At 37.3% G+C, this 27,444-nt stretch overlaps 1 protein-coding gene across 1 annotated transcript in view; it reads right to left on the bottom strand.

The window, feature by feature from the left end:
- Positions 1–1,797: 1,797 nt before the first annotated feature.
- Positions 1,798–27,444, bottom strand: part of GUCY1B1 (guanylate cyclase 1 soluble subunit beta 1) — a 43,754-nt gene continuing 18,107 nt past the window's right edge. The window contains exons 2-13 of the mRNA XM_075709309.1: positions 27,213–27,313; positions 26,071–26,189; positions 20,952–21,149; positions 13,517–13,747; positions 11,961–12,077; positions 10,988–11,121; positions 10,030–10,227; positions 7,935–8,172; positions 6,934–7,074; positions 5,621–5,775; positions 5,178–5,304; positions 1,798–1,821 (exon numbers count right to left, since the gene is read on the bottom strand). Coding sequence (XP_075565424.1) covers positions 1,798–1,821; positions 5,178–5,304; positions 5,621–5,775; positions 6,934–7,074; positions 7,935–8,172; positions 10,030–10,227; positions 10,988–11,121; positions 11,961–12,077; positions 13,517–13,747; positions 20,952–21,149; positions 26,071–26,163 — 1,656 coding nt within the window. The 5' untranslated portion in view covers positions 26,164–26,189; positions 27,213–27,313. The remainder of the gene's footprint in view (positions 1,822–5,177; positions 5,305–5,620; positions 5,776–6,933; positions 7,075–7,934; positions 8,173–10,029; positions 10,228–10,987; positions 11,122–11,960; positions 12,078–13,516; positions 13,748–20,951; positions 21,150–26,070; positions 26,190–27,212; positions 27,314–27,444) is intronic.

Raw genomic sequence — 27,444 nt, 5'->3', positions numbered from 1 at the left:
TAAAGTTTTGGTGAGCTTGATCAACTTTAAGTGCAAATTGCTGTTGTGTATCTTTAGAGCGATGGCAATCTCTCATGGAGTGCTGGGATGCGTTGCTGTCTGACAGTGAGATGATGGAAAGGAATGCATGTGGCTTCCTCTCTTCATTTCCATTCCTAAAACTTTGGTTGGTAGTGTACATTCTGCTTAAAGTGGACAGGTAATAATTTTTGATTGTTAAATATTGTCCAAGAGTTTCAAAGCAATGCATGCATTTTTGTGACCTTGTCTACTATTTTTGGAGCATTAATTACACATTTTGAACACTACTTTCATCTGAGGATGTGATCCACCAACCTGAATGTGGGAGACTCTTGGACATTTGCAAACATTGGAACAATGACTCGATAAATTATTTAAACTTGGGCTTCAAATTATGGGACGGAGAACATACTTGTTTTGTATCAAACAATAAAATACAGCTTTCACCGAAAAGAAAATCCCAAAATTTCTGTAAGTCAGTGGAAAAAATAGTTTATTGCAATTTCTTTTGCACATTAACATGAAACATTTATACATATATATTCTGTGCTGATAAGGTATACTAGATATAGACAATTTTTATACACAAAGTAATTGCACTATCCTATTTTATAATGCAAATATTCAGAAATTATCAGCCAGATAAGAACAGATATTATAAACATAAAAATGCACTGTATGTTGAAGTTATGGAAGGTCTATGCATCTGAAACCTTGTCCACTTTTACTAACTGTATCAGCTGATAAAAGACACTATGTCCTCTTACAAGCTTTACAACCCTTAATTATGCCATGATGCCTAGAATATTATCAGGTCCTCCCAAGGAATAAAATAAGATCATTTCTGAAAATTAGAAAGACCAAAGCAAAAGGCAACCATGACAACCATGTCCCAGCAGTATGCCTTTCAATTCTGGGGGCTCCATCAGAAAAGAATCAAAGCACTACAGGTGGTCTAAAATTGTCCAGCAATCTATTATTAACATGACAACCTAATTTAGTTAATATAAATCAATAAGAAATACATTGCGAGTGAACAGCATTCAGTAGAAGTACATTGGCACATGCTTCAAATGGCAGTATCAGACAAAGAATTGCCCCCTTTCAATATAGAAGATGTTTACATAGTGTTTACAAAGGGAAAATGCAGGATATCAAAAGAGGAACCTTTTTCTAACCAGGAATTTACAGGGCATCAAGTGTTATTCACAAAATGAATGGGAAGCACAGTAATAGCAAAACTAAATCTGATAAGCAACATTTACACAATAATTTTCATAATGCTGCTTTAGGTATTATTTTTAAAAATAGTTCTTTAAGTTCATTGTTCTGCCCAACAACTGAGATACCTATCTTTCCAGAAATGTCACTGATTCATGTAACCACTGTACTTCAGAGATGAAGATGAAGATGTAAAGTGTCAGATTGAAGTGGTTAGTTGTGGCGTGCATATTACAAAATTTTATTCAATATTATCTCGGTGGTAGGAAGGGCCACATGACTGATGTGCAAAAATGCATATCAAAAAAGGAAAGCTTGAAATACATGCTCATAGCAGAGATATAACAATACCAAACATTAAGGAAAAAAAAATAGCAAGCGAGCCTGGGAAAAATGGTGAGTATGATTTCAAGAGTAGGGCAAGAGACAGTGGTACTGCAGATGGGAATGGGAGCTATGATGTGAAATAACATTCATAACTCAACCTTAATGCCTGGCACCCTATTTGGAGACAGTATTGCACCCTATCCAGCGTCCTCTTCCTCTTCCCTCAGCTCAGAAAGCATCTTGCTTTGTTTCCTTGAGTGCATGCAAGTAGAATTTGAGAAGTAAGGGATTTTCTTTGAAGCAACAACATGGTGGGTCAATGCAGTGACAAAATACATTTTATAACTTGCAACCAATATCAGCAAATAATAAAAATAATAAAACACAGCATAGGTAATGCACGTATTTCTTTCACATGTGTTGTATGCAGGAACGTAACAATTCCTACATTCTCTGATGAACTACTAGCTCTGACTGAGATACTTTAACTTGTTCCCATCAGTAATGTGGGGACAGGGCAGAAGAGAAAGATATTTGGAATTGGGGAATGATAAAAATGGCAGTCAGGCATCTGAGGCTCTCTGCAACCTTTATTTTTTTACAAATCTGTTTCTGAAGAGAGAAGCTGCAGCTGAACTTCTGTTAAAATAATAATGATAGTAATAATTAATCTTATAATACGCAAACAAGCGGATGCAAAATGAGTAATTGGTCACAGTTGCTTTTGTTCTATGTATATTCCTGATGCGATTCTAATTTTTGCTGTAATGGTATCATGGAAGAGATCGCTTAAGTGGAAAAAAGTAAAGGAGCAGCACCCCAAACCAACACTGATTCTTGTAAATCAGGTCTTTCTCAGAAGCAACTACTGCTCATGGTTACTGATATTAGAGGTGCCAACTTAGGAACCAAGTCTGAGGTATGCTGAGCTGCTCCAACCCTACCATTTTCTACAGGCCTCACAGAGAGACAGCCTATTTTAAGCCTTGGTTTCACATCTCTATGCCAGCTGTAAGTATTTTGTCCTCTTTCCTTACCATATATTAATTACTGGGCTTCAGGGTAAAATATTATGCTGATAGATTTGCAAATGCTGAGCTAATCACTCTCTAAGGGATGTAAAAAAAAGGAGAATGCATCACTAGTGTGAATCTATCCTAGTTTTAAAGATATTGGAGGTAGAAAACTTCACAGTAAAAGAATAATCAGCAGAAATATCTTCAGGATGATTTAAGGAATATTTTCATGTTTACTTCTATAAGCCACTTCTTGCAATATTCTGGAGTGACGTTTCAGGATATTTGCCATAGTTTCTGTATACATGTTAACATGCCAGATTTATTGTTATGATTGGCACTGCACATGATAATACATTAGCACTTGTATGTGTTTGAAAGGTCAGAGAGAATAAGATTCTGAAAAGAAAACCGAAACTACACCCTTGCCTAAAGCTAAGCAATTACTCTAAGGTAATCAAACATAAAAAGTTGCTTATCTGGTTTCCGCTTTTGGCTTACAACTATCATGTACAGCCTATAAAGTGCCAGAAATAACATGAAGAGTACCTTCACAAGACAAAGAGAAACTGCAAACAGTTCAGAAAATCTTAAAGGATAAAACTCAGTGCATCTTTTTGTGTATGGACAGATGAAATTGTGCAGGGAGTGAAAAAGAATTAAAAGATTAGAGGATTATATTCTTTCACTTTTCAAAATCACCTCTGACCAAATGATTATCAGTTCCAGTCACCACATGAGTATATCTTTCTAGTCTTCTATTCTCCCAAACCTACTACAATTTAGGATACCTGTGATTGGAGAAGTCCTCCTATCTATAAGAATTACATGTATATCTGAATTTCAGAATTAACAAAAACTAACAAAAATTAGAGAGACTTTTTGGGTGTGCTTAAACTGTGAGTCTTAAGTGCTCCTGAAAATCAGGCTGACAGTATTTTTGTGTCAGGTTTATTCCTCCTCCATGTCCCCATCTACAAAGCTCGATTACTAGATAATAGTATCAGCAAGTACCTCTCAGGACTGCTGTGAGGAGTAACAAAACCAACTGTTGTGCAAGATCTCTAAAAGGAAATTGCAATATTTAAAATTCTAAACTATCTGAACCCTATATTCATATTAAACACATGTGAGGATGAAACAAGGAAAACACCCACCTGACTCAGTACCCCTCTGAAATTTTACATTTAAAATTACATTGTGCCCTGCTACAAATGATAGGATAGAATTTATAATACAGAAAAAAAGTGGAAGGTGTTTAATTAAAATATATTTTAAATACAACTATAGATTTGAAAGAACGATAGTCATGTGAAATGATAGTTAATCTTGACATAGAATAAAAATAGGAAAGTATTATCAGAAGTGGCCCCCAGAATATTATTGTAAGTAATATATACTAAAATAGACTTCAGCAGAGTTAAAGTACATGCTCTCTCCTGAAGTTTAATACGAGGGGTTACTGGGAGTTACCATTAAAAAGTCAGTATTCATATACTTGGGTACCAGTGGTAATAAATCTGGATTAGATCTCCTAAAGAACCCAAACAGTTTAAGAGCCTAAATTTCATTTTCAGGAGGACATGAATATTCAGACGCGTAATTAATTTCCTGTGACTTACAGGTATTATTTCAGCCAAGGTAACTGATGACTTTCATTACTTTAGTTAAGTGTATTTTTAAGATTAAATACATTAGCTTAAAACTCTGTCTTTCTGTATTACTTCAGGACAAAATTTGAGCTATGTAAATTACTTTTACCCTTTATTTCTCCCTGTTGGCAATGGGTGGAATGTATGCATCTGCTCAGCTATGGCAAATCAGCTGGCATACTGTTACCTGATTAAGTGTCTAAGTTTGTAGCACGCTTATGAGTCTAGATCTCATTGCCTTTTAATGAGATTTTGGTTAATACATGCCCAGACTTCTGAAATTGAGGCATAAGCTTAAAGACCACTCAGTGCTTGAAGAGCTTTACCCTACATCATTTTGAGAAGAGGATTTAGGCTCATATGTCATTTAGAAGAAATAGTTTTCACCCCGTATATTTCTAAAGCAAGACCTCTATTGTGCAACAGACTCCGAACAAGGAGATCCATCTGGGCTTAACAGACCACCATATACATCAGGTGTGAACCTGCCTGCAGGTAGTTGCTAGACTGTTTCCTAAATATTTGAAGGCACATTTATTCACTCACTGTAAGAAAGCAAATGGTGAATTTTGAAGTGCTGATAACCAGACATGTCAGCTAAACAGAAACGGACGTTATATTGCAAAATCTAGTACAGTGGAGAAATCTGTAAGAAGAGGGAGGTATAAATATTTAAACACTTGGCATTCTCTCAAGGACTTTTTAAAATACAAATGTATTCTTTCAGGGACTGCATAAACTGCAGAGACAAATAACCAAGGACTTTAATGTGCTGTCAAGATAGTAAATGCATTAATGAAATAGTGTTGCACAAAACTTCATTTTTTCTAGGGAACATTTAGTTTTGCAAATGCAGATGGATCTCAGTGGTTTAGATTAAATTTGTCATGTTTATGCCTTGTTTAAAAAAAAAAAAAAAACACACCCTGGTTAGTCATACCTCTGTCTCTGTACTCTTTCTGGACAAAAACCAAACCTGCATTGGCTCTTTTTTACCCTTCATAGAAACTGGACCCCTGTACTCCAGATGGAACTGAGGATCTGAATTTTCTGGTGTCATAAGACACCTGAAATTGAAAGAGAAAACATGTAAATGTATGTACTATGCATGCACACCATGCACTATATAGAATATTAAACATGCTACAGATATTGAGCAAATTGACAAAAGAGTCAAATCTATCTCTAGATCATTATCGTATCTGCATACCAATAATGGTATATCCTAATGCAGTCTGCCATACAGTTTCATGAGAACTCATTTACTTAAATAATGTGTTGCAGGAGTCCTGTCACTTTCAATTCCAAAGACACTTTGATGTTATGCTGACAAAGTGGTTTCTTTTAAGATGTCAACACCAATAAAAATACTGCATTACTTACCTGTAAGTATATTCAGAGACATTGATCTTTCCCTTTTGTCCAGTAGTTTCTGTTCTGCTTGTTAGATTGACAGTATTTCCAAAGAGACAGTAACGTGGCATCCTTTGGCCTATGACACCTGTGACTACCTCACCAGTATGGATTCCTATTGTTATCTTTAGAGAGAAAAAATAAAGTTTGAATATTCAAAATCAATCAAAGTAACTAATCTGATGCTTCTGACTAAATACAGGTATTATGCCATTTCTGTCTACTAGACTTCAGTTTTTCAGTGTGCCACTCCTGCTTCTTCAAAGCCTTGCATTTTGTGTCACTTTTTTTTTTTTTTAATTTGTGCAGTGTCATGGCTCTGCTTCCCACATTAAAGAACAAAATCCATATTTTTCCAGCATACACCATGCCATGCTGCTATTATGTACTGTGAAATTAAAAAAAGGGAAAGAGAGGCATACGCTGCAGGTCTGTGTTTAATGAGTGCTCAGAAGGTGCAGAAATGGATGGTGTAGGTCAAGAAAAAAAGATGTTTCTCAGAGAAAACATCATGGTATTCTACATTTAAAAGCTCAAGAGATAGGACAGGGGTTTGGAGAAGCTCATTCTTACAGCACATTACAGTTATTGTAAAGCCCCAGATCAAACCTTCTCACTTCTTTGCCCAGTGACAAAGTGAAGTACACAGATCTAAGTGAGGTGATAGACCAATAATATTCATGTAAATACAAATATGCACCACACTCATTACTTATTTTGCTCTCACAGCCTTCTGATGAGGACAGGTCAATGCATCCTCCCCAGTTCTGTATTAATGCCACAACATCTTCATGAAATCCCACAATGAGTGAACTTCCATTAATATACATTGTTGCCCGTAACCATTGCCATAACTGCCTATGGAACTGTACTTTTCTTTTTAATGCAGTATTTTGTCATGCTGAGGTGAGGATCTGAAGCGTATTCAAAAGTATCAGTGAGGGAATATTATTGTTCTGTTCATTGAGATGAAAAAGTCTCAAAGAATTGTACTTGATGCGCAGTGGGCGTTTGTTGATTAGATTGAAATGATCAGAAAACAGATATAAATTATGCAGACCTAAACTAGTCCTTTAAAAGGTTAAGCAGAATAATTAGATTTTAAGGTCTGGGAACTGCACATGTCACATCTACATGTGACTCCATATTATTTGTAGACAGTAGTCTCAAAAGCTAACAATAACAAAGCTTGCATGGACTGGGACTTAAGAATTATCATATTTTAAAGGATTATCATCATATCAAAGAACAGGGTCTTCATTCAAGCCCACACATTTACTAACCTGTACAGGCTCACCATCTACTTGAACTTGGCCTGCTATTTCCATCATATCCAATGCCAGGTGGCAGATAGATCGTGCATGATGAATGCAAGGCTCTGGTAGACCACTCACTGTCATGTACTTGTCCCCAACTGTTTCCACCTATCAAGATACATATTTTTCAATCGCTTTATTATCGTGGACTTTAGAGTACTAGAATGGACGTAGTGCTTCCTTCACGACTGCTTGTCCTTTCAAATAGTTTCTCTTCATTTTCATTCAAATCACCCTAACTGCCATCATCTCTGCTTCTTATTGAAAAGAATTTATTGTATGTCCACAATGTAACAAATTAAAATGACACTGTGATTGTGTGAACTTGAGCCTCTCTTATGGGGTCTTCTGAATTTCCGTAGAAACTGAGCACTATGTTTATTTTGACTCACACCCTTGATTCACTTTGTACAGGACACAAAATTGACTTCTAGTAAAAGCTAGGAATGAATCTTATACACAAAAGCACACAAGCATACATGTGTACATATATATGGGATATATATGTCTCTTTACCTATCTACCTGCTACCAGCTGCATCTGCAACTACACCTCATTCCTAATGAAGGAATGAAATTCACATTGAGTAACTGAATAATAAGTTATAATTTACAACCAGATGACCCAGGTACATGACTGAAAAACTTAAAAGCACAGGGTCAGCAGAACCACAAACTGCTTGTACAAGTGTTGACATCTGCTAAACATGGAAGTAGATTTATATATCCACCTAATGGGTGACTGTGCAGAAATCCTGCCGAGATCTAAGCCCTTTATGTTCCTTCACACATTTAGAGATAAACAACATACTCTTCTTTAGCTATGTAATATCAGGTAACACAGTTCAGAGAGTGAGAACATAACTATTTTTTAAAAAAAAGCCTAAAATCCAAAGGATGGAAAAGAGTGACATGATAGAAAATTATTGAAAAGTCACAGATTAAATACTTTTAAAATTTTCTACTTACCTTATAAACAAATGGATTCCTTCGTGAATCAGTCAGAATATCAAATCTCGTGTAAAGATCATTTAAAAGATTGACAATCTTCATGGCTCCCTCTCCAGAGGCATGTTTACTACAGAAGGCATTGAATCCAACAATGCCACTGAAAAGAATGGTCACATTGTCATACCGCTTAGCTGGAACAGGACGCTTGTGTCTCAGCTCATTTGCCACTGATGGTGGTAGAACAGAGTAGAGTAATCTAAACGTGTAAGAAAAGAAAGGCACAAGCAAAACAGAAAGAATGTGGAGAAAGGTCTTTACATCAGCACTCTTCAAATATTAACTTAGTACCTCCCATAGGGTTTATAACATACTCACATCATCAAAGAGCAATATAAAAGATGTTTACTGAAGAATATGTTATTTGGGAAACAGGAACTGATCTACATCAGCATATCTAAAGCCATGACATTTCATCAAACACACATTAATACATCTAAGTTACCAACAAAATGAGGCATATATTACTAATTCTTCTGACATGATCTGTTAATAGTGTCTTGGATCATTTTTGCTTATTGCTTAAGCATTTCTGCCATATCCTCAGCTCATATAATCTGGTTTTGCTCACAGAACCATAAAAACTGCCAAAAAGGCCATGAAGAGATCAAACAGTTTTCCACCTTTGATCAATTCATGCATTGCTAAATGTTTCCTCTTCCGTTGAGAATGCTGCTTTTAGGGTTTATTACATTTTTTAATTAATAGTCTATATGACATATTAACACTAGTTCATATTACAAATTATGCAAATAAAATCCAAATCACACACAGAGAGCTTCACCCTTCTCTCATGTGTATTTCTTCAACTTTCTACCTGCCATCTTAAGGTGTATTTCCCTCCTTACACAGCTAAGTGGGCAAGCTGAAGATCTCTGTTTCACAAATCCTGAGCATCATTTTGTACACAGCCTCCTGCACAAACCCTCATTAGCTGCATTTTTGGCAAGTTCACTACTGCATGAGTTATAATTAGTGAATACTTTTGGCACATGATATAGTAACTGATACCGTTCCAGCGGCTGCCAAGAAGGCTAGAATTCCTGAAGGTAAAATGACTTTATAAAGCAAGTCAACAGGAATGAATAGAAAAAATATTTTTTAGGCTTCTTTTCTCTCTGACTCTTCCGTCCATCCCTTTCAAGTCTTTTTACAATCATTTCCATTACTCTACTACAGAAAAAAAAATCTGTCAATAGAATTCATAGCACAACAAATGTTAATTCTACTACTAAACAATTATAATCCAGAAGAAATTCTTCTATTACAGAGATAGGAACTATGTTTTATAAACTAGAGTCAACCATCAGCCCCATACTTCTTGTCACATAAACTTTTGTTTAATTTACTTGCCAGCAGTCCTTGAGCTGAGCTGCCATACACTAATGCTATGAATTTGATTTTACAGTTATCTGTAGAAATGGATTTGGGGCCCAACACATATACTTTATTATTGTTCTGTACTTATATTTAGATAGTACTATTATCTAGATAGCCCCAAATCCATTTCTACAGATAACTGTAAAAACAAATTCATAGCATTAGTGTATTGCAAAACTTTACTTTTACATAGACTATTTTCAAGGCTTATAAGATATGTTTTTCTGTACTATTAACCTGTAAGCATGGCAGTCCAGAAAGACAAAGTGGTCTACAGCTGTTTTACAGTACTCTGTCAAATAGTAGCATTTGGGCATTCATCAAATTCATCTTGGCTACAGGGACTGCATGTAAGAAAGTTTGCAAAACTACTGTTTTAGGTAATTCACAAAGCAAAAAGGATTGTCAGTTCACTTCTCATTACTTCCCTTATCAGGGAAGGAGCCATCAAAACACCTGTGCATGTAACAGCCTAGACTGCAGATGACATTTGACAATCTAAATAAAGAAATACCCTATGAGGCATTAAAGTAAAATGTTCTTTCTTGACTCCAAAATTATCAGCCCTGAATATCTCTTACATTCCTTCCAAGATTCTGTTATTTTTTGAAGAAGGTAACTATAAATAATACATTGCCTTGACTGTTTCAGCTCAAAATCAGGATTTGGTTCTTACGTGTCTGTCTTTTTCTTTTCATCTTCCAGTGCACGCAGTGTGTGCTGCAGTCTGTCAGTGAGGATCTCAAGCTCTTGAGTCAGTTTATATTCCTCTCTGAACTGCTCTCCCAAAAGAACCAGATCACGGGTAGCATCATGCAATGGAATATCACTCAGATATAAACCTCTTCTGGTTAAATCATCCAAGTTCATCACACTGCAATGTGGAGGAATATATAATAACATGGGTACAATTAAACTGAATAACAGAAGAAAGATTATGCTTCTGAACTTGCAATGAGCTGTACAACATACCCCTTCTATGAAATACCTTACTCGTGTGCATTCATGCTAACACATGGCTCTTGATTTTTGCATTTAAATACAAAATTCTCACTGATGAGTTCCATGAACATATCAAATGTACATAATTCAGTGCACAAATAATGGTGAGATTACATTACGGTAGTCTCTTCCTTTTCTGTCTTCATCCACTCCCTTTTACACAGAAGATTAACATATTATAACTGTGTAATCTGATGTGTTAGCTCAACATGCTTTTAGCTAAAGAAGCCCTCCATTCAATCCCCCATTCCAACCACTTCTTTATAACCATCACTGCTCTATGACATTAAAACTACTGCAAAAATATATGAATCCACATAGGAAACCAAATCATTGCGACATTTCTTAGCACTCTGAGAGTAAGAAACAAAGGACAAAACTTGCCAAAAATCATGGAATTCCTATTTGTACAAACTGGGCCAGAGCATCCTAATGTTTATATTGAATTATTTAATAACCAGTCAAGTTCTGATGTTTAAATGCTCCTCCCTCTTTTAGTATAAACACATCAAAATCAATGAAATCAATACTTGAACCAATTAATCTCTATAGTACTACTCTCATACTTGTTCTTAAAATTAGTAATTGTAAAATGTAAATCAATATTATAGAACTCTTAAGGTTTAAAGTACCTTGGCGAACAAAGAAAGAGAATGCTGTCTGCTTCAGGCAAGTAGATCATTTGTCCTTTCAGGCGTAAGCAACTGATTTCTGTGCCAGTCAGTTCATCTTCACACTCCAGCTTTTCCACGTCCAGCAGCCCCTCCTGGTGATGAAAAGTCACAATTATATAAGGGCAATGGTACATGTGTTATGCACCAGGCCACATACATAAGTGCCTTCACTATGAAGGCAGTCAGAATGTTTGGAGTAGAGCTACAACCTACATTAAAACCCAATTAATTTCTCATTTGAACACCATACACCACCTGTATTTTAATGCTGTGATTTGCTACCTCAGAGACATGAAGTATGGTATCTTTTGTTATGTTCATGTTCATAACTTCTTGGTTTTTTCTGCATCATTTCTTAACAATAGTTTGACAAAAGTATTGCCTATTCTATGAAGTTCTATCTGCACCAGGGAGCATCTCCAAGAAATCTTGTTTGTTTCTCTCAGGTACAGTTTTCTATAAATAAACAGGTTCCTTGACATAGTAGGTGCTATTCCACATGCTGCATTTGTTCATATCACTCGCCTCCTCTTCTGCCCTCTCTAGAGAAAAGGACACAGAACTACGTATGAACGTATGGCCCAAGCAAGAACACATTTCATATTTGCCTCCTGTATTGTTATGAAGCAAAAGTAAATGTAATTGCCTTTCTACATTTACTTTCATACAATGACATATAATGGGTTGGCACCTTGCAAAGAAAGCATCAGGAATGAGGTATATGTAGTCCACCATTCCTATAAAGCATTCTACTTAACAGCTACACATGAATTCACACCTGTGACTTTTTCTTGGCTCAAGACTCAAAAGGGACTGAGCGTACTACTGTGCAAAGAATTTTCTCTGAAGACTTCCAAGCTTTCAGCACTTCTTCTTGTCTCTCCAAAGCATGCTTCCTTAAAGAAAAGCCAGGTGAATACTCTCTAGTTACCTTGGTCCTCAGTACAAAGACTGTATTGATATGTGAGAGGATCCCATGGAAACTAATATCAATATGAGGCCGGACCAAGGAGAAAACTGACAACAGACTGCAATTTCCTGGCTGCAGCTGGAATAAAAAATAAAAAAAGAAAAAAAAAAGATTGTTATGTTTTATAATAAAAATATACATGGAGTAATTAAATTCAATTTGCTTAGATGACCATACTGAATGGAAGAGAATATATACTTTATGCATTTCTCCATTAAAATGCAAGGTTTCCAAATTAAGGATTTTACATCAGAAGTATATTGAATTCAAAGTGCAGTTCTAGTCTGCAAGATGACTTTTTAAAATTGTGTTAGACTATCACATTCACTATTTGTCAAACCATCCCCACTCCACAGTAAAAAAAGCTTTCCAGAGTTTTCCTCCTAACCAACCTCCTTCAAACTCCCTTTTCAATAAGCTATGTTCTCTAAAGCATCAACTCTGATAATAAGGATTCTGATAGCCATCCTCAGTAGGCTGAATAGTCAGTTATAAGTGTTCAGTGAATGCCCTTGGGAAAAATCCGTCAGAGCTACTTACAAAGCTCTTCTTTCAAATCTTTCTGCACAATTCAGAGAGAAATCACCAAAACCATATTGCAGGTAAAAGCAAATAACATAAAATTGCATTTTAAAAGCATGTCAATGATTCAGAAACAACATGGTAGGTGCAACGTTAGCCTACATTAATTGTAAAGATCATTTGATGTTTTCATCATCTTATCTTTTGCTCCTGTCATATTACTGTTTTTACCTGTTACTTATTTTTAGAATCACTGTCAGCTCTTTCAGGCAAGAACTGAGGTATCCTATTCATATACAGAATACATAACATTAAATGGACGTTGAGTACTCTTTTACTGTAAATAACCAGAGGAAATTGCAGCAGCTGCCTTCAGTTCAGAACACACATATATATATCACAAACATAGTTTGGCTCATCTTAGTTAATACTGATGCTTTTGATGCACAAGCCAAGAAAGTATACCGCAATTTCTGCTATTCTGCATAGTTATTGTGCATCTGACAGCTTAAGTATTTGAAGGCATTACTGTCAAGTACTATATATAGACTATGTACCTGCTGCTACCCTACACAGTAGTATGGGCAAGACCATTTCCTGAACATCAGGCCAAGTTGCACTGACTGTCTCTCATTCACTTTAGAGAATTCCCTGCCACTTTCATGGCAAATGTATCTTGGAGTGAGCTACAAGGTAAGGATCGGGTATCAAGCTAACAACTGAATTGTGGGGATGATCAGCTTTTCTCTGCTCAAGCTTATTCTCTTACTGCACATGGATATGATCATAAGCAACAGAGCTGTTGTAGAATTAGGGCTATTTTTACAGACCTTTTTCAAACAAGAGGAGCACAATGTAATAAATATTATACAGTTACACAGGAATGCTGTTTAGACAGAGAATCCTAAATTTATTTTATTCATCTTTAAAATAGACCTGTGAAGCTTCTAGCATTAGGATTCTCTATGATTATTCATGCATGAGAATCATCTAACCTGTGGAAGGACTCTGTATATAGCATTGCCACACTGCGTGACCACCAGATCTCTGTCAAATATTATGTGGAAAGGAAAGGCCTTGCAGAAAGTATAGGGACTGATGCGAGACTCTTGGGTACCATTTTCTTCAAATCTGTCAAGATCTTCATAGTAGTCCTCTTCTTTAGACTCTTTCTCTTCAATTAAAAACTGAATGTGGTCACATTCCTCATTTCTCTGTTGAATAACCTAGAAAAATGAAGGAAAAAATGAAAAACTGAAAAGTCTGCTACTAACTAATAACTGGAATGCTACTGTGAAGACAGGAATACATTTAGAGCAGAAAGATGAATTCAAGAATGATACTTGCATCTTGAAAAATAATATATTCTAATAAGCATTTCTGATTTTAGAGGGTCTTTATAATTCCAGGTGAATAATCATGCCTTTGATTAGCCACAGTTGCTCTTTGCGTGAACAACACATTGAAGATCACTGAAATACAATTTATAAAGCCTGAGTGAAATCAGGGGTCAAGGCTCAGGTTACGCTTGCTTTTACCGGTATGTGCCAGAAAACAGGATTCTCCCCTCCCCTTTAATGAACATGTAGCAAGTCTTGAATTACAGACCACTTGAATCCTTATTTTGATGAAAGCTTTTTGCAAGACCTATAACACAACAGCAATCAGTGCTGACCAGAGGATGGGCATGTCATAGTCAGCCAGAAGAAAGGTGGATGGAGCAGATGTTTGAATATACAGTCCTTACACATTGAAGCAGTGATGACTGCAAGATCAGGACCAACAGAAAAAACCAAAGCAATGACAATCTTCTTCAAGCTGCATTCTATATTAAATGAAATGACAGCAAAACCAGTCGTCTACATCAGTCAAATCTCAAATAAGTGTCTTGAATATAGCATTTCACACTTTAGTAATTTTACTCAAAGTTAGTAAAAAATATGAAATTAATAGGGATTATTTTGTTTGCTGTGAGAGTCATGTATTGCAGTATAATTAAAGCTAATAACTCATACAATAACATAATTTACCTTGAGAGGCCAAATTCACTTCTTCTCAAGCCTAATTAGATTTGATGACTGGAACAGAACAATTCTATTTGCACAGTATTGTTTAGCAACAACTTTCTGGAACATGTTGCACCAGATTCTACTTTCATGTAGAGTCTGATCCTAAAGCCACTGAAGCAAAAAAAGACTTCTCAAAAGCTCTAATGCATCCTGATTCTGCCCTTTACGCATAGCTTACCCACAGAGATTAACAGTTACAATATGAAAACAGAACAGATATGCACAAACATTGCACTTGCTCCCTAAGATGTTTAGTTTATTAAATATTTCTCCTCCACAACTGTCAGCCATGCTAGTTGATCGGTGGGGGAGTGTCGATTCCTTTATTTGTTCCTATATAAATGGAGGAGTGTAAAACAACATAACACTATTTTATTGGTAAATGATGCTTAATTTAAGAAGGTAGTGTTCCTTGATCTCCTATTTGACTATTCATTTGAAGGAAAGAGAGGCTTTTCTGGAAGACAGTTCAGAGCAGGAGCCTGATTTAGGTGCTCTATACCATGTGCTGCATTAGTCTTCTCTTTCTATTGCATATGCTAAGTAACTTAGAGGAAGATCAACCTACTAAATTTACCAGCTAATGTAGGTACCTAAAGCTGGATGTATGAACAAGTTCAAATGTTAATGATGATAAACCCTAATTTCCTCAAGAAACTGTGTTGGTAATCCATATGGCAGTGTGTGACAAAGAGAAGTGGCAAATCATGAATTACTAAGAGGTAAACCTCAGAAAGAATATGTGGTGGTCATTTGAGGAGAACAAGGTATGTGGGTTTGTCTAGGAAAATGGAACATAGTAGATGGAGACCTAGTTTTCCTCTCAATTCAGGGTTTAAAGATTCTCCATGTCTTCCTCATCTTTGAAATCATCATCCCTGAAATAGTGAGAGACTATGGCTATACTGAGGATTGATAGAATGCAGCTACAGTCTTAGTTCTTACTTTATATCACTCATACACACTCCCACAGGTTTTATTTTATTATTACTATTATTGTGGCAAGGAATAGCTAAGATTATACACAGTAACCTTTTTCAAATTGTGTAGAATTATCACTAGAATTGTTCTATGCTTCCAGATCATTTCCAGTCTTGGACTCTTACTTCAAAGAGTTGCTCTTGCCACAACTGGAAAAAAAATGCATACATTGGGTGAAAAGCTTCTTCATTCAGCAGAGTCTTAAAATTCATTTTTAAAGATCTAATATTTTTTAAGGAAATGTTCATATTAACAGCGCATCACCTTCCGGAGATATTAGTATTATCACCCAATGACCATCTTAGACACTGTATACTAGTATTCTGTTACCAACCTGCACCTGTACTTACAGGTTTTTTCCTGCAATCATGCAGCACCTAATGGATTTTTCACAACTTCCCATTTTTTTCCATTTATTAGAAATGAATGATGCATCAATAAACAAAACTCAAGTGTTGGTTAAAAAAAATCACCTATAAAAATAGAACTGCTACACACTTCAAGACGTCTAGCTAAATTTGAGATGCGACCCTCCACAGATCCTACAAGCTTACACAGCGATGAAGTCGGTCATCACACACGATGTGCTATTTTTATAACCTTTATATATTAGAACGGTGTCAGTAACAGTGCAAAGCTGCAAATTTCCCAGGCATCTTCAAGTTCATTTGCAACACTATTTTTGACCAGACTTCAGGGCATCTAGAAATGCTTGCTGTACTAGTGCATCACATCAGCGCAGCAAATGAAAAACAGGCCAAACTCACGGAGATGTGTCAGATCTACAAGATGGCCACAGTGCCAGCTGCTCACTCCTGGTAAATGTGATATGCTGTGGACATGGCTGGTTTACTGAATTTGATTCTGGTCATCCATGTACAGACCCTTATTAACAGAAGCTACACTCATACCCCTCTACAGGCTAAAAAAGCTACTGATTCATCCTTAAATAACTTCCCACTGGATATGTAATTTCATGATGCCTTTTCTGCTCACATCATTTATGTACTATCTAATCTTCCTATCTCATGATTTCATCCACCTTGTCAGCAAATTTAAAATGAGAACTTCTGCCCATTAACATAATATGTTAAATTCTGTCCCCTTGTACCTACAGATCCAGTCTAATTGGCCAGATACTTATCTGGCATAAAGATCTGCCCTAGATGCTCTGCAGTTAGCTTAACTAAAATAGAACTTATCTATTGTTCCATTCTGCAAACGAAGTTGGCAAGTCACAGAATTTCAGTATTATTTATATATTGTTGAAGAAGCCTCTGTTAAATGCTTGACAAATGAAAGTTCAGTGACAGAAGCAACAAAGCCAGGAATCAAGTCTAATTCTTCCTTGCCCTGCGGTCTTAGCTGGTAAAGTAGCATCAGTTCACCACATCTATGAGCTCAATCACCATAGTAACTGCAGTTAAAAACTGAACGGAAAAATCACTCTCCTGGTTTCAAGGAGAATATATAACATTTAACTGCTAACCTGCCTGTGCTTTCCAGAAGATGTATCTTCAGAGTTTGTCCTTGCTTAGCCAAGTGAAAAGTCACACCAATATTTCAGGGAAGGACAATTCAGAGAACAGTTATTTTAAAATGACTTTGTGGTTTAATATATTTGGTGAGCTTCACACAAGATACTAAATCAAACAGTATCACTGTGATACAGCATGTAAAACAAACACATGCTATCTGTTAAACTTTCACTGATGTATCTATGGGACAAGACTCAGTTCTACAGATATGAGCATGTCCCCAAGATACTCGTATCTCAGCATGGAGGAGGAACAGAATGCTCTTGGACGGGATCTTTTTCCATCAGATTGTGAAGATTAATACAAAGTCAGGTTTTTGCCATTTAAAGGACAATACAGGATGAAATTCTTGATCTCTTCTGATCAAAACCGACTGTGCAATGCTACTTGACAAATTTTACTGCAGCTGTTTCAGGGTGATCCTGAGGCAAAGCAGTTCATGGTGGAAATGGTACCACTCTTAGCTTTGCACACCCAAAGTTAAAACTGTGGGCATGTCTCCACCTGGCAGCTGGTTTCAAGGCAGAGACTCTCACTGCACTGAACCTCTGAGCGTGGAGCTAGTGAAGTTTCCTGCTGCCCTTGTGTCAGAATTAGAGGCTGATTACACTGCACGATTGACTTATCTTCATACACAGCTAGCATTTTAATGTATGGATCAGTATTGTTTGTCCTCCATAACAAGTACCTAAGCAGTTTTTAGGTCAGCTCTCCAGCTGGTCACATTCTGGCTTTGGTTTTTTATATTGCCATTAGTAATGAGACCGTCAGAAATTACGATCTTGTCAAGGATTTCCCCTGGCCTTTTCTCATTTGATATTGTAAACCATCAAGATTTTGATAGTCTGCTCTCAGATAATAACAGAACTGCAGAAGTCTGTTTTCCCAACAGATTTTTGGGCTTTGTAGGATTGTACAACATTCTTCATTGACCCGTACCATTTGTAGCCTTGAGGGAATCTCTGTCCTGACTTCACTTTCACAGGTCACTCTCATTTATACACAAACAACCTCTGACAAGTGAGGCAAGAGAAGTCATAGCCAGAAGGCTGCTAACAGAGATCTCATGCCAAAGCTTGTCACCAGCACCATGAAGATTTTTAGTTCTCATACTCAGCCTGGCAGAACTTAAATTTTCTTAGTCTGTTCTCAAAGTCAGCAACAATTCTTGGGACAATACCTGCTGCAAAAATTATATAGTCTTTAGCTCTATGTAGCTAAAAATGGATTACCATATCAGGGAAGGTAAGGCAAATTGGATTTGAACTAATTAATCAATTAATGTCAACCTAGGCTTTCCTGAACTATTCAACTGGAATTGTGAATCCAAGTTCAAAACAAATTGCCCGCCTTTCAGTGCTAACAGAGTTTAACAGAGACAAACTGAGACCTTTTATTTTTTTTCTTGCCTTCACCACACACACCCCCTAGGTGTTAAAAGAAAAGGCACATTTCCTGAAGAACACCATTCTGGAAAAAGAAAGCCCTACTGTATTTCAGAAGAACATGCATATATATATGTATGTATATATAAAATAGCTATGGGTGAAACTGCAAAAAGGTGATAAAATTTAACATTTTTTTTCCATTTAGCTATTTGTCTACCCAAAGAAACAACTTGGGACAAAAAACAAACAACGTATTTTTATCAATATTTTTTTTCCTCTTTCGATCATGAGATTTCTTAGGTTTTCTCTGCAGGTTGAGGGAGGTCATCCTTCCCCTCTGGTCAGCACTGGAGAGGCCCCACCTGGAGTGCTGTGTCCAGTTGTGGGCTCTTCCATACAAGAGAGATATGGAGCTACTGGAGAGTCCAATGAAGGGCCACTAAGATGATTAATGCATTGGAGCACCTCTCATAAGAGGAAAGGCTGAGATAGCTGGCACTGTTCAGCCTGCAGAAGAGAAGGCTCAGGAGGATCTCATCAATGTGTACAAATACCTGAAGGGAGGGTGCACAGAGGATGGAGCCAGGCTCTTTTCAGTGGTGTCCGGTGCCAGGACAAGAGGCGATGGGCACAAACTGAAACACAGGAGGTGCCATCTGAACATCAGGAAATGCTTTTCTACTGTGAGGAAAACTGAGTGCTGGCACCAGTTGTCCAAAGAACTTTCAGTCTCCACCCATAGAGATAGCTGAAAGCTGTCTGAACACGGTCCAGAGCAACTGGCTCTAGGTGGCCCTGCTTGAGCATAGTTTGTCAAAAGTTTGTTGTGGTAGCTGCTTTGCACAACCCAGATTTCTCCTCTGCCCCACTGATCAGTTTTGTCTCTGCATGACCTGTTGACTATGCTGGCAGAACCCTCTCCGATAGACAGAACACCAAACCACATAAAGGAACAGATGGGGGTAAAAATAACCAAGAAAAAAAACCCGTTATTTTGAACCTTGTTCATTTCCTCAGTCTAGTTTATTTTATAGCATCACAACAGCTGGAGAGACACAGCTGAAGAAGCTGTCATAGGCCAAGCTTGAGCAGTAAGAGAAGGGGGGCTGCATAAGCTGCCTGTGCGACCAAAAGAAATGCTTGTCAAGCAACAGCTTCAGCACTCTTGCAGCCAACTTTCCAACATGGTCCTCCTTGTCTACCTCAACACTTTGAATAAACAGGGACCTAAGAAGAAGATTGTTTTGATTCTGTTGCACCCTTTGTATCTGATTACTAACACCTGCTGTAAAAGTTTGAACTATGGATTTCCACAAAGTAGAACCTAAACAAGGACATCAAGTGTATCACCATCACTATACAGAACTAGCCATTCACTATAAACCTGAGCTAGCTTATAAAAAGAAACCTAAAAGGCAAATACTCTGATATAGCAGTACAAATACCTTTGTCACTGGGGTCCTTGTAAATCTCTTATCTGAGCAAAATCATGTTTTTGTGATACACTCATGAAACTGGAACAGATTGTCTGAGCAAGTATACAATGAAACTGTGCTAGAAATGTAACATGACTATGGAATAGTTAAAGAAAAAAGGATGCTTGCTCTACCTGCTTAGATTCTTTTCCACTTGATGAAAAGTATTTTATGTCAGTTGCAATATTTCTAACACCAGAAACCTTTTATTTGCTATTTTTCCCCAGATATATCTGCACCTTGGATCAAGCTCTGATTTTATACCATTACATATGCAAGGCCTGATCAATTAAATCTTTCTGTTGCTCTGCATGGACACAAAGCAGAAGCCTCTTTCCCATTTCATGAGTGACTTAGCACACATGATGTTACATAAATAAATATGAATAACTGTGACTGAGGAACATTTTTCCACTTCTGGGGCTGTAAGTGTATATTCAGCCACACAATGGTAGTATGAAACCCACAAACACATCTTGGTTCTGGGTTGGACCTGGCATGCAGGCTGGGAGGAAAACACTCTGCTTGCCAGCCAGGCCTCATCAATGCACATCAGCCTCACAGTTTGCACACAGATGAAGAATCTAGGACACAGAGACAAAATGTCCATGTTCTCACAGAACACAGTAGACAGCAAGAAATATATGCCAAATATAAAATAAAGTGGAAAAAAGCACACCAAATAACCCAGTACCTAATTTCTCTATGTGTCATCTCCTTCTTTGAATATGGGGATATTGTTCTGAACCGTTCCCAATTGGGTCTGTTTGCAAATTAGTGCTGGCCTTCTCAGCACATGGCTGACCTGTCCTTAAAGCAACACAAATAATGATGGCTCTTCCTGAGTCAGTACTGATGCCACTGCTTCACAGAGGACAGCAACAATGAAAATGATTGTTTGCCATCACTTCACTTTTGATTTTCTTGATTTTGTCCTAATGACATAAACTTCCAATGTGTACATCCCTTCAGATATTACCTTCATATCTATTTCTGTACCGTGGATCTGTTGAGCTACTGTTTTGATGATTCCAATGACAATATCCTGGAGACCTTCTCTTTCCGAATAGTAATGCAGAATGAGTCCCTTCCCCTTCTCCGCATCAGTGCATCTAAAGGAAGGGGCTCGCATACCCGGGTAAATAGTAGCAAGGTGGTCATGCAAAGCATCAAGGTTCTGGAAGAAGAAATTAAAAACATGATTATAAGGCATTCACTTATTAGTTCTGAAGAAAGTAAGTACATATTCTGTCTAATCTGAACATTTTCTTTCTCCTAATGCTCACGCTCCCATGCATTTGTGTTGTTATCTGTAGAACTGTCATCATAGCACGGTTTTCAGGTAGATCACAATGTTCTTTCCATCTACTGTGGCAATATTTGGACAATGAATGGCATCAAAATTAGCACTATTAAAAATTACTCCAGCTAGTAAGAATTCATGCTTGATTATACTGTATTTTGAAACACTCCAATGATGAAAGACCTTGTGTGTGTTTCTCAATCCTGTACCTCATCCACTTTCACCCCTTCCAAACTCTAGTCCCTATAATCTCCTCTTCAGATGTGAATTTAGGTGTCAGATACAAATATGCATATTTGCATAAACATTGATCTTTTTCCTTATTCTCAATGAAACAGGCTAGTTCTGACACCATAGAGTCAGCCCAAGTTTATAGGGCTGACAAAGTCTCAAATTCTAAAATAAAGATTTAAATGATTAAAAGACCAGCCTCAAATACATACTTTCTTTGAGAATAACAGAAAAAATCCACAGAATACATAGAAGATATCACAGCTGCTGTAATAATGTTTCAGAACAGGTTATTCAAGGAAGGGCAGAGGTCTTCTATTTTTCCAGCTGATGTCCTCGGCATCTTATGTATTTAACTTTAAATTTTGACCAGACAAATTGCTATCTGGAGAGGAAAGCTAAATGATAAATTGATAGGCTTATCTAATAAGGACATTAAAGAGAACAGTGAGATCAAAGTCACACTTAGAACACAATGCTAACTCTGACTTTGATTATGAAGCAATTATCAAGGCTCCAGTTTGCTATTTACTGTATATTTAACACAGAAAGAGCAACACAGAGCAACCTTGCTGGATAGTGTTGCAACCCACACAATTATTTTCCTATGTTGCAAAATTCATACAAGTCCTTTACATCTGAAGTCCAGAACATTACTGCATATTTTAAATGTTGCTCTCCCACCCTCCCAGGTAACTGCTAGCACCAGGCTTTGCATATTGTTTTCTGCCAGCATAAGAAGTGATGTGAAAATATTTTCAATGTGCTGTCTGGGCCATTCTCCACCTTTCATGAGCATCTGTCGATCATCAAATCTGTGGAAGCATACTGAACTTGATTTCATGTGAGCTGTGAAGTGCTCAAACAGCTGCCTCTTCTCCTGGAAGGCCTCCAGAGGAAATGAGAATCTTAGAAATTAATTCCGTAGTATGCACTCAGCCTGGAACTTCCTCCTTAATTTTTTTAGTTTGTTTCAAATCCATTTTTTTGTTGCTGTATCAACACCTCCAAATTGAAGAGGCAACAATCTGGGAGTCAATTCATTCCAGCTGTTAGTGGGCATTCAACTGCAAAAAGTATAAGCTTGAAGGCAAATTCTGTAAGAACTTTGCAGGGTTCAAGACAATGAAATTGGAAGAGACTGCTTTGAAAGAGTGTGGATGAGAAAAGAGCGAGAGAGCTGACTGGCTCCAAGGGAGTGCCCCACAATCTCCTTAACTGGGTGCAGAACTGCTCTTTCAGTACACGTGCCTCAGAAACAGATGGGATATACTGGCCTTTTGGAAAAAACCTCTTAAGGAGATACATGGGAAAAGATGATAATCTTCCAGTTACACACTCATCAACACCTGAAGAATTTCAAAAGGAGCTTGTTACAAGAAATGGTCAATGTCAAGGACAGAATTTTTATAAGATGGTTGTCTAATTATTAACATTCAAGTCCAGCACAAGTGCTGCTAACAAATGGCAGTAGTCCCATTCTACAAGACCGCTTTGCCACCCTAGTACCCCATTACTGACTTTGTCCAAGCAGTGTCACAGGCGAGCCCATGTGATATGCCCTTCAGTCTTGACTCTCTAATCATCCAGAGTGGGGGGACTTGCCTCAGGATGTACTGCAGCTGTTTTTCCAGTCCCCAATGTGTCTTTTCTCCCTATGCATCCAGATCATGGGGTGAGCAATGAGCTTACTGTATTCAGAACCTTGCTACAACACATAGTCAAGAAGCAGCAGAGATATGCTTCCAGACCAAGGACCTGAAATCACTCCCAGATCCTGTCATTTGGACATTGTCATTGTCACTCCCACTCCCATTTTTTGCTGTGTTTGATCCATTCTAAATTGATATTGCAGCTTCTGGAAGAACAAATGTGTCTTTTTCTAGTTTGGTCACCTGCTGTGGGCCAGAGGTGCAGTCAGGTACAGATAATAACAGGTTAAGCTCTCTCCCTGAATTGTTGGCTCATAGACTGCTCAGATGTATGCCAGAGTTTGTGCTGGGACCAGAGACACGAATTCTAGAGCTTTGTAGAGCAGCGACCAGCTCCATGGTGAAACACAAAGGGATATCCAAGCAAGAACAAGCAGTGATACTAAATCAGGCACATCCTGGCCTGTCTAAAAGCAAGAGAGTTGTGACTGGCACCTGAAATACAAAGACATGCTGTTCAGCTCTGTGTGGTACACAGCATCTGGAAACTTTTCTAAAAGAGGAATTAGTCCCCTGAAATTTATTGCACTGCAATCACAAACAACTAAGTAGCCTTGTAAATGATTCCCTAAATGAGAGAACTAACCACTACTCCAATGTTTGATTTTCATTCAGTAGAAAGCTACTGAACATAACATAAAAGCCCACTTTGGGTTTCTTAGGACGTACCTCTTTTCACACTGCTTCTCTTTGGCACAGTGTCTTTCAATATGATTTGCATTTTTCCAGGCCTGTGTTTTTCACAGAAAGTATAAATATTAGATTTAGTTGCGCTATCTTTTTCCTCTTTCATGAAGCTTGAAGTACCTGTGTTTCATCTACTAGTAAACTAAATTTTCTCTGAGATGTCAAGGGAAACAGAACATAAATATGAGATTTATTTTCACCTGCTTTAAAAAGCTTCAGCCCTCAATTATTTCGTATATCCTGGACTCAGTACAGATTTCAAGAAGCACCTTTTGGAACTCTATTATGTATTTTAAGCATTTGACAAAAGTTCAGCACATTAAAACCAGTCTGCACCTATTTTTGTAATAGGTATATAAATTAGTTTCCTGACCTAATCTGACTGCTGGAAGATGCAAATATAATAAATCATGGATAACGTTGATTTTCCATCATAATAAAAAGCTAAAAAGTATGCTTCTGGCACAGCTACTAATACATTAGTCCTGTTAAAATTTACAGAAGTATATAATAGACAATGTCATCTGTTAACACTGAAATTCAAACAAAGCAGCCTAAAATACTGTCATTAGAAGAATGTAAATGCAAGCTGTTCACGATTTTGCAGAGGTTTGGTGTGCACTACAAATGCATCCAGTCTCTTCATCACCACACATGGTAGGGAATGGAAAGAGAAGTATACTATATGGAAAAGGGGATGAGGGAAAGGAATAGGGAAGGACTGGTCCATCCATGTGTACCCAAAGTGACGGGGCAACAGGCCAGCTACACCTTTTTTTTCCTCCTCCCCTATTCTTGCTCAACCCTAACCACAACTTCAGTACATGAGTCATCCTTAAAAATTACATTCATCTGAAGGCTTGCTTTGAGGGCAGCCTGTGAATGAACCTATGAAATATAAAGGATGCCACATCCCATAGACAGACAATGGTATATGGATCACACATAGTATGCACATGTTGGAGCATACACATACCCTGTCTGTCTGCCCAGCAATTACACTCCATGGGATTTGTACAAGAAATCTGGGTTGACTACATCTAGGATGCTGTGGTATAATCCAGGTTTTGGGGCAGGTAGTGAGACAAAGAAGTAAATATTCTAGTAATCCAGCAAACTACACACTCTGCTCTTTTCACGTATTATTGCTGGAGAGATTTTAAGGCAACGGATGACAAGAGGCTGCTAAATTTCCAGTGAAAATCAACAGAGATTTGACATTCAGCTTTTGGGCAATCTCCCGTGAAATCTTAATCAGTTCAGTGTTTTTAAACTCATTACAGCACACAGTTCTCTCCAAGAGTGATATATATCACAAATCTTAAATCCAAAGTGGTTTTTTGAAGTGAACAATTTTCAGGTGACAAAAAAGGGAAGCCCATTTTTTTCTAGAAATCACACTTTAGAGAAGTCACTACATTTCTTACATGCTATTGAAAAATTGTTTCATTTTGTTTTGGCTTCCAGTGCAGTATCACACTGTTCTGAAGTTAGGAAAGCACAAAAACTGAGTTAAACACTGCTGCTCTATCCCACCCTCAGTTCATGGATGACGGATAGTATCTTAGAGATAAGTGTGTATGAGCCCTAGCTCTGTACATAACGTGCAATTAGAAATAACCACTATCTATCATTAGTAAAAGAGAACTTAGGAGAAGAAATATCCTACAAATCTGAAGACCACATTTTCTGTTAGTACAAACAAGGTAAGTCTTTTTAATTAAAACACACAGACAATTTGAATCAGTGGGTTTTTTCATATCTCTTGTACTCCATACTTTTGTTAGAGAAAACTCCTGTTAACAACTTTTCTTTGGAATTTCAAACGAAATTTCAGATTTATGAATGTGTCTGCAACCCCACCTTACCTGCCTTCTCAATCCTTTTTTATGAAATAGGACAGTCAAAGATGCTATGGGAAAATTATTACTCTATCAGGCAACTGAATAATATACTGAGAAGGAAAGAGAACAACAATGCCGAAAGTGCTGAGCAGTGCAAAGCTCTAGAGAATACAAATACCAAGGAAGAAAGTTTTCAGACACCTCTCCACAAATAACTGGAAGATTATACAGTACAACCTGTATCTCCAAATCTCAATGTAATCTGTTGACTAGACCACACTTCTGTCTGGTATCTGAAATAATTTGGCACAAAATTCTTACCTGCAAAAACTCTCTGACATTTGAGCCCAGGACACGTAGAATTGTATCATAACCAGATTCTTGACAAAATACAAAAAACATCTTCCCAAACATTTGAAGAATTTCCCCAGCATTTAGATCTAGTTAAAACAGGAAAATGATTCAGTCCAAACACTGCATTTCAGTCACTTTGCTTACTACTTTAGTCTCGTATTCATAAATAAGACAGACAGTACCTAAACTCTACCCAGATCCAGTAGATCAGGAACATGAGAAAAACAAGATTCAGGGCCCACATGGCAAATAATGAGTATTCAATACAGGAATTTCATTAGGATTTACCAAGTACCATTATGACTTTGCTGCATTGTGCATTTCATGCATGTATAGCATTTTGGATTTTGATACAGATAAGAAATCACTACTTGGAAATAAAGGAACTCGGTTGTTGGTAGTGCTCACCTCAGGGGAGTTACTTCTGGTTTTCAATAGCATGAAACCACATCAGCTGCTCCAATTCAACATAACTACTACAGTCATCATAGTCTTATGGGTTCTTGGCTAATTACTGATTCAGAACAAATTCATACAAGACTTGGGTCTGCAGATAAAATAATGCTGATGGGCATAATTCTACCTTTTAAATTCCAGACCACAGCTGCAATGATTGAAAATGAATGTGACCCAAATCAATGGCAGATATAAAATGAGACGTGCTCATGCCACAAACATTTCTGTAACTGAGCATAGTTGTTCAGCAGGGAGATCAAGAATTCATTCACAGGCTGCTCCTGCAGCAGTGGTGGAAACTTGGGTGTATTGGCAAGGTAGTTACAGGGGTATATTGTTACTTCATGACTGCTTGTAAAACTGACCATGTTCTGCAGATGAGGTATATTACTGTAGTTTAAGATGTACCTATGACTTGGAATACTTTGGAATTAATAAAAATAACTTCAAGTAATAAAAGGAATAAAAATATTTTAGATAAATAAAACCCCAAAATCCTTTCCTCAGAGATTTTAAAAAAATGCTCTCTTTGACCAATACCCTGTTTCCACTTCCTCTGTGTTAATTCCTGTTTCTCTCTGCTACACAGAGGTTTTTTGGGGGGTTTATCTTTTACAAGATGAGTGGGCAAAGAAGATATCCATGTTACTTACTAAGGACCTTGCTTGCAGCTGCAACCAGATCATAGGTTTTAGAATCATCGTAAATTATTCTGACAAGAAACTGTCCTTCTTCATCCAGCTGTGCCTCCTTCCTAAAAAGAAAACAGAACAAAATATTTTTGGTTGAGGGAAAAGCACCATATAGATAAATCAATTCCACATTGTTAGTGTTAGTCTTTTACATGAAATAAGTTTGTAGGTTCTACCTTTAAGAAGTCACTTA

This window comes from Pelecanus crispus, chromosome 4, assembly GCF_030463565.1.
Source record: "Pelecanus crispus isolate bPelCri1 chromosome 4, bPelCri1.pri, whole genome shotgun sequence".
Lineage (NCBI taxonomy): Eukaryota > Metazoa > Chordata > Aves > Pelecaniformes > Pelecanidae > Pelecanus > Pelecanus crispus.
Note: the sequence above shows the minus strand (reverse complement) of the source record. Positions and strands in the feature narration are given on the sequence as shown.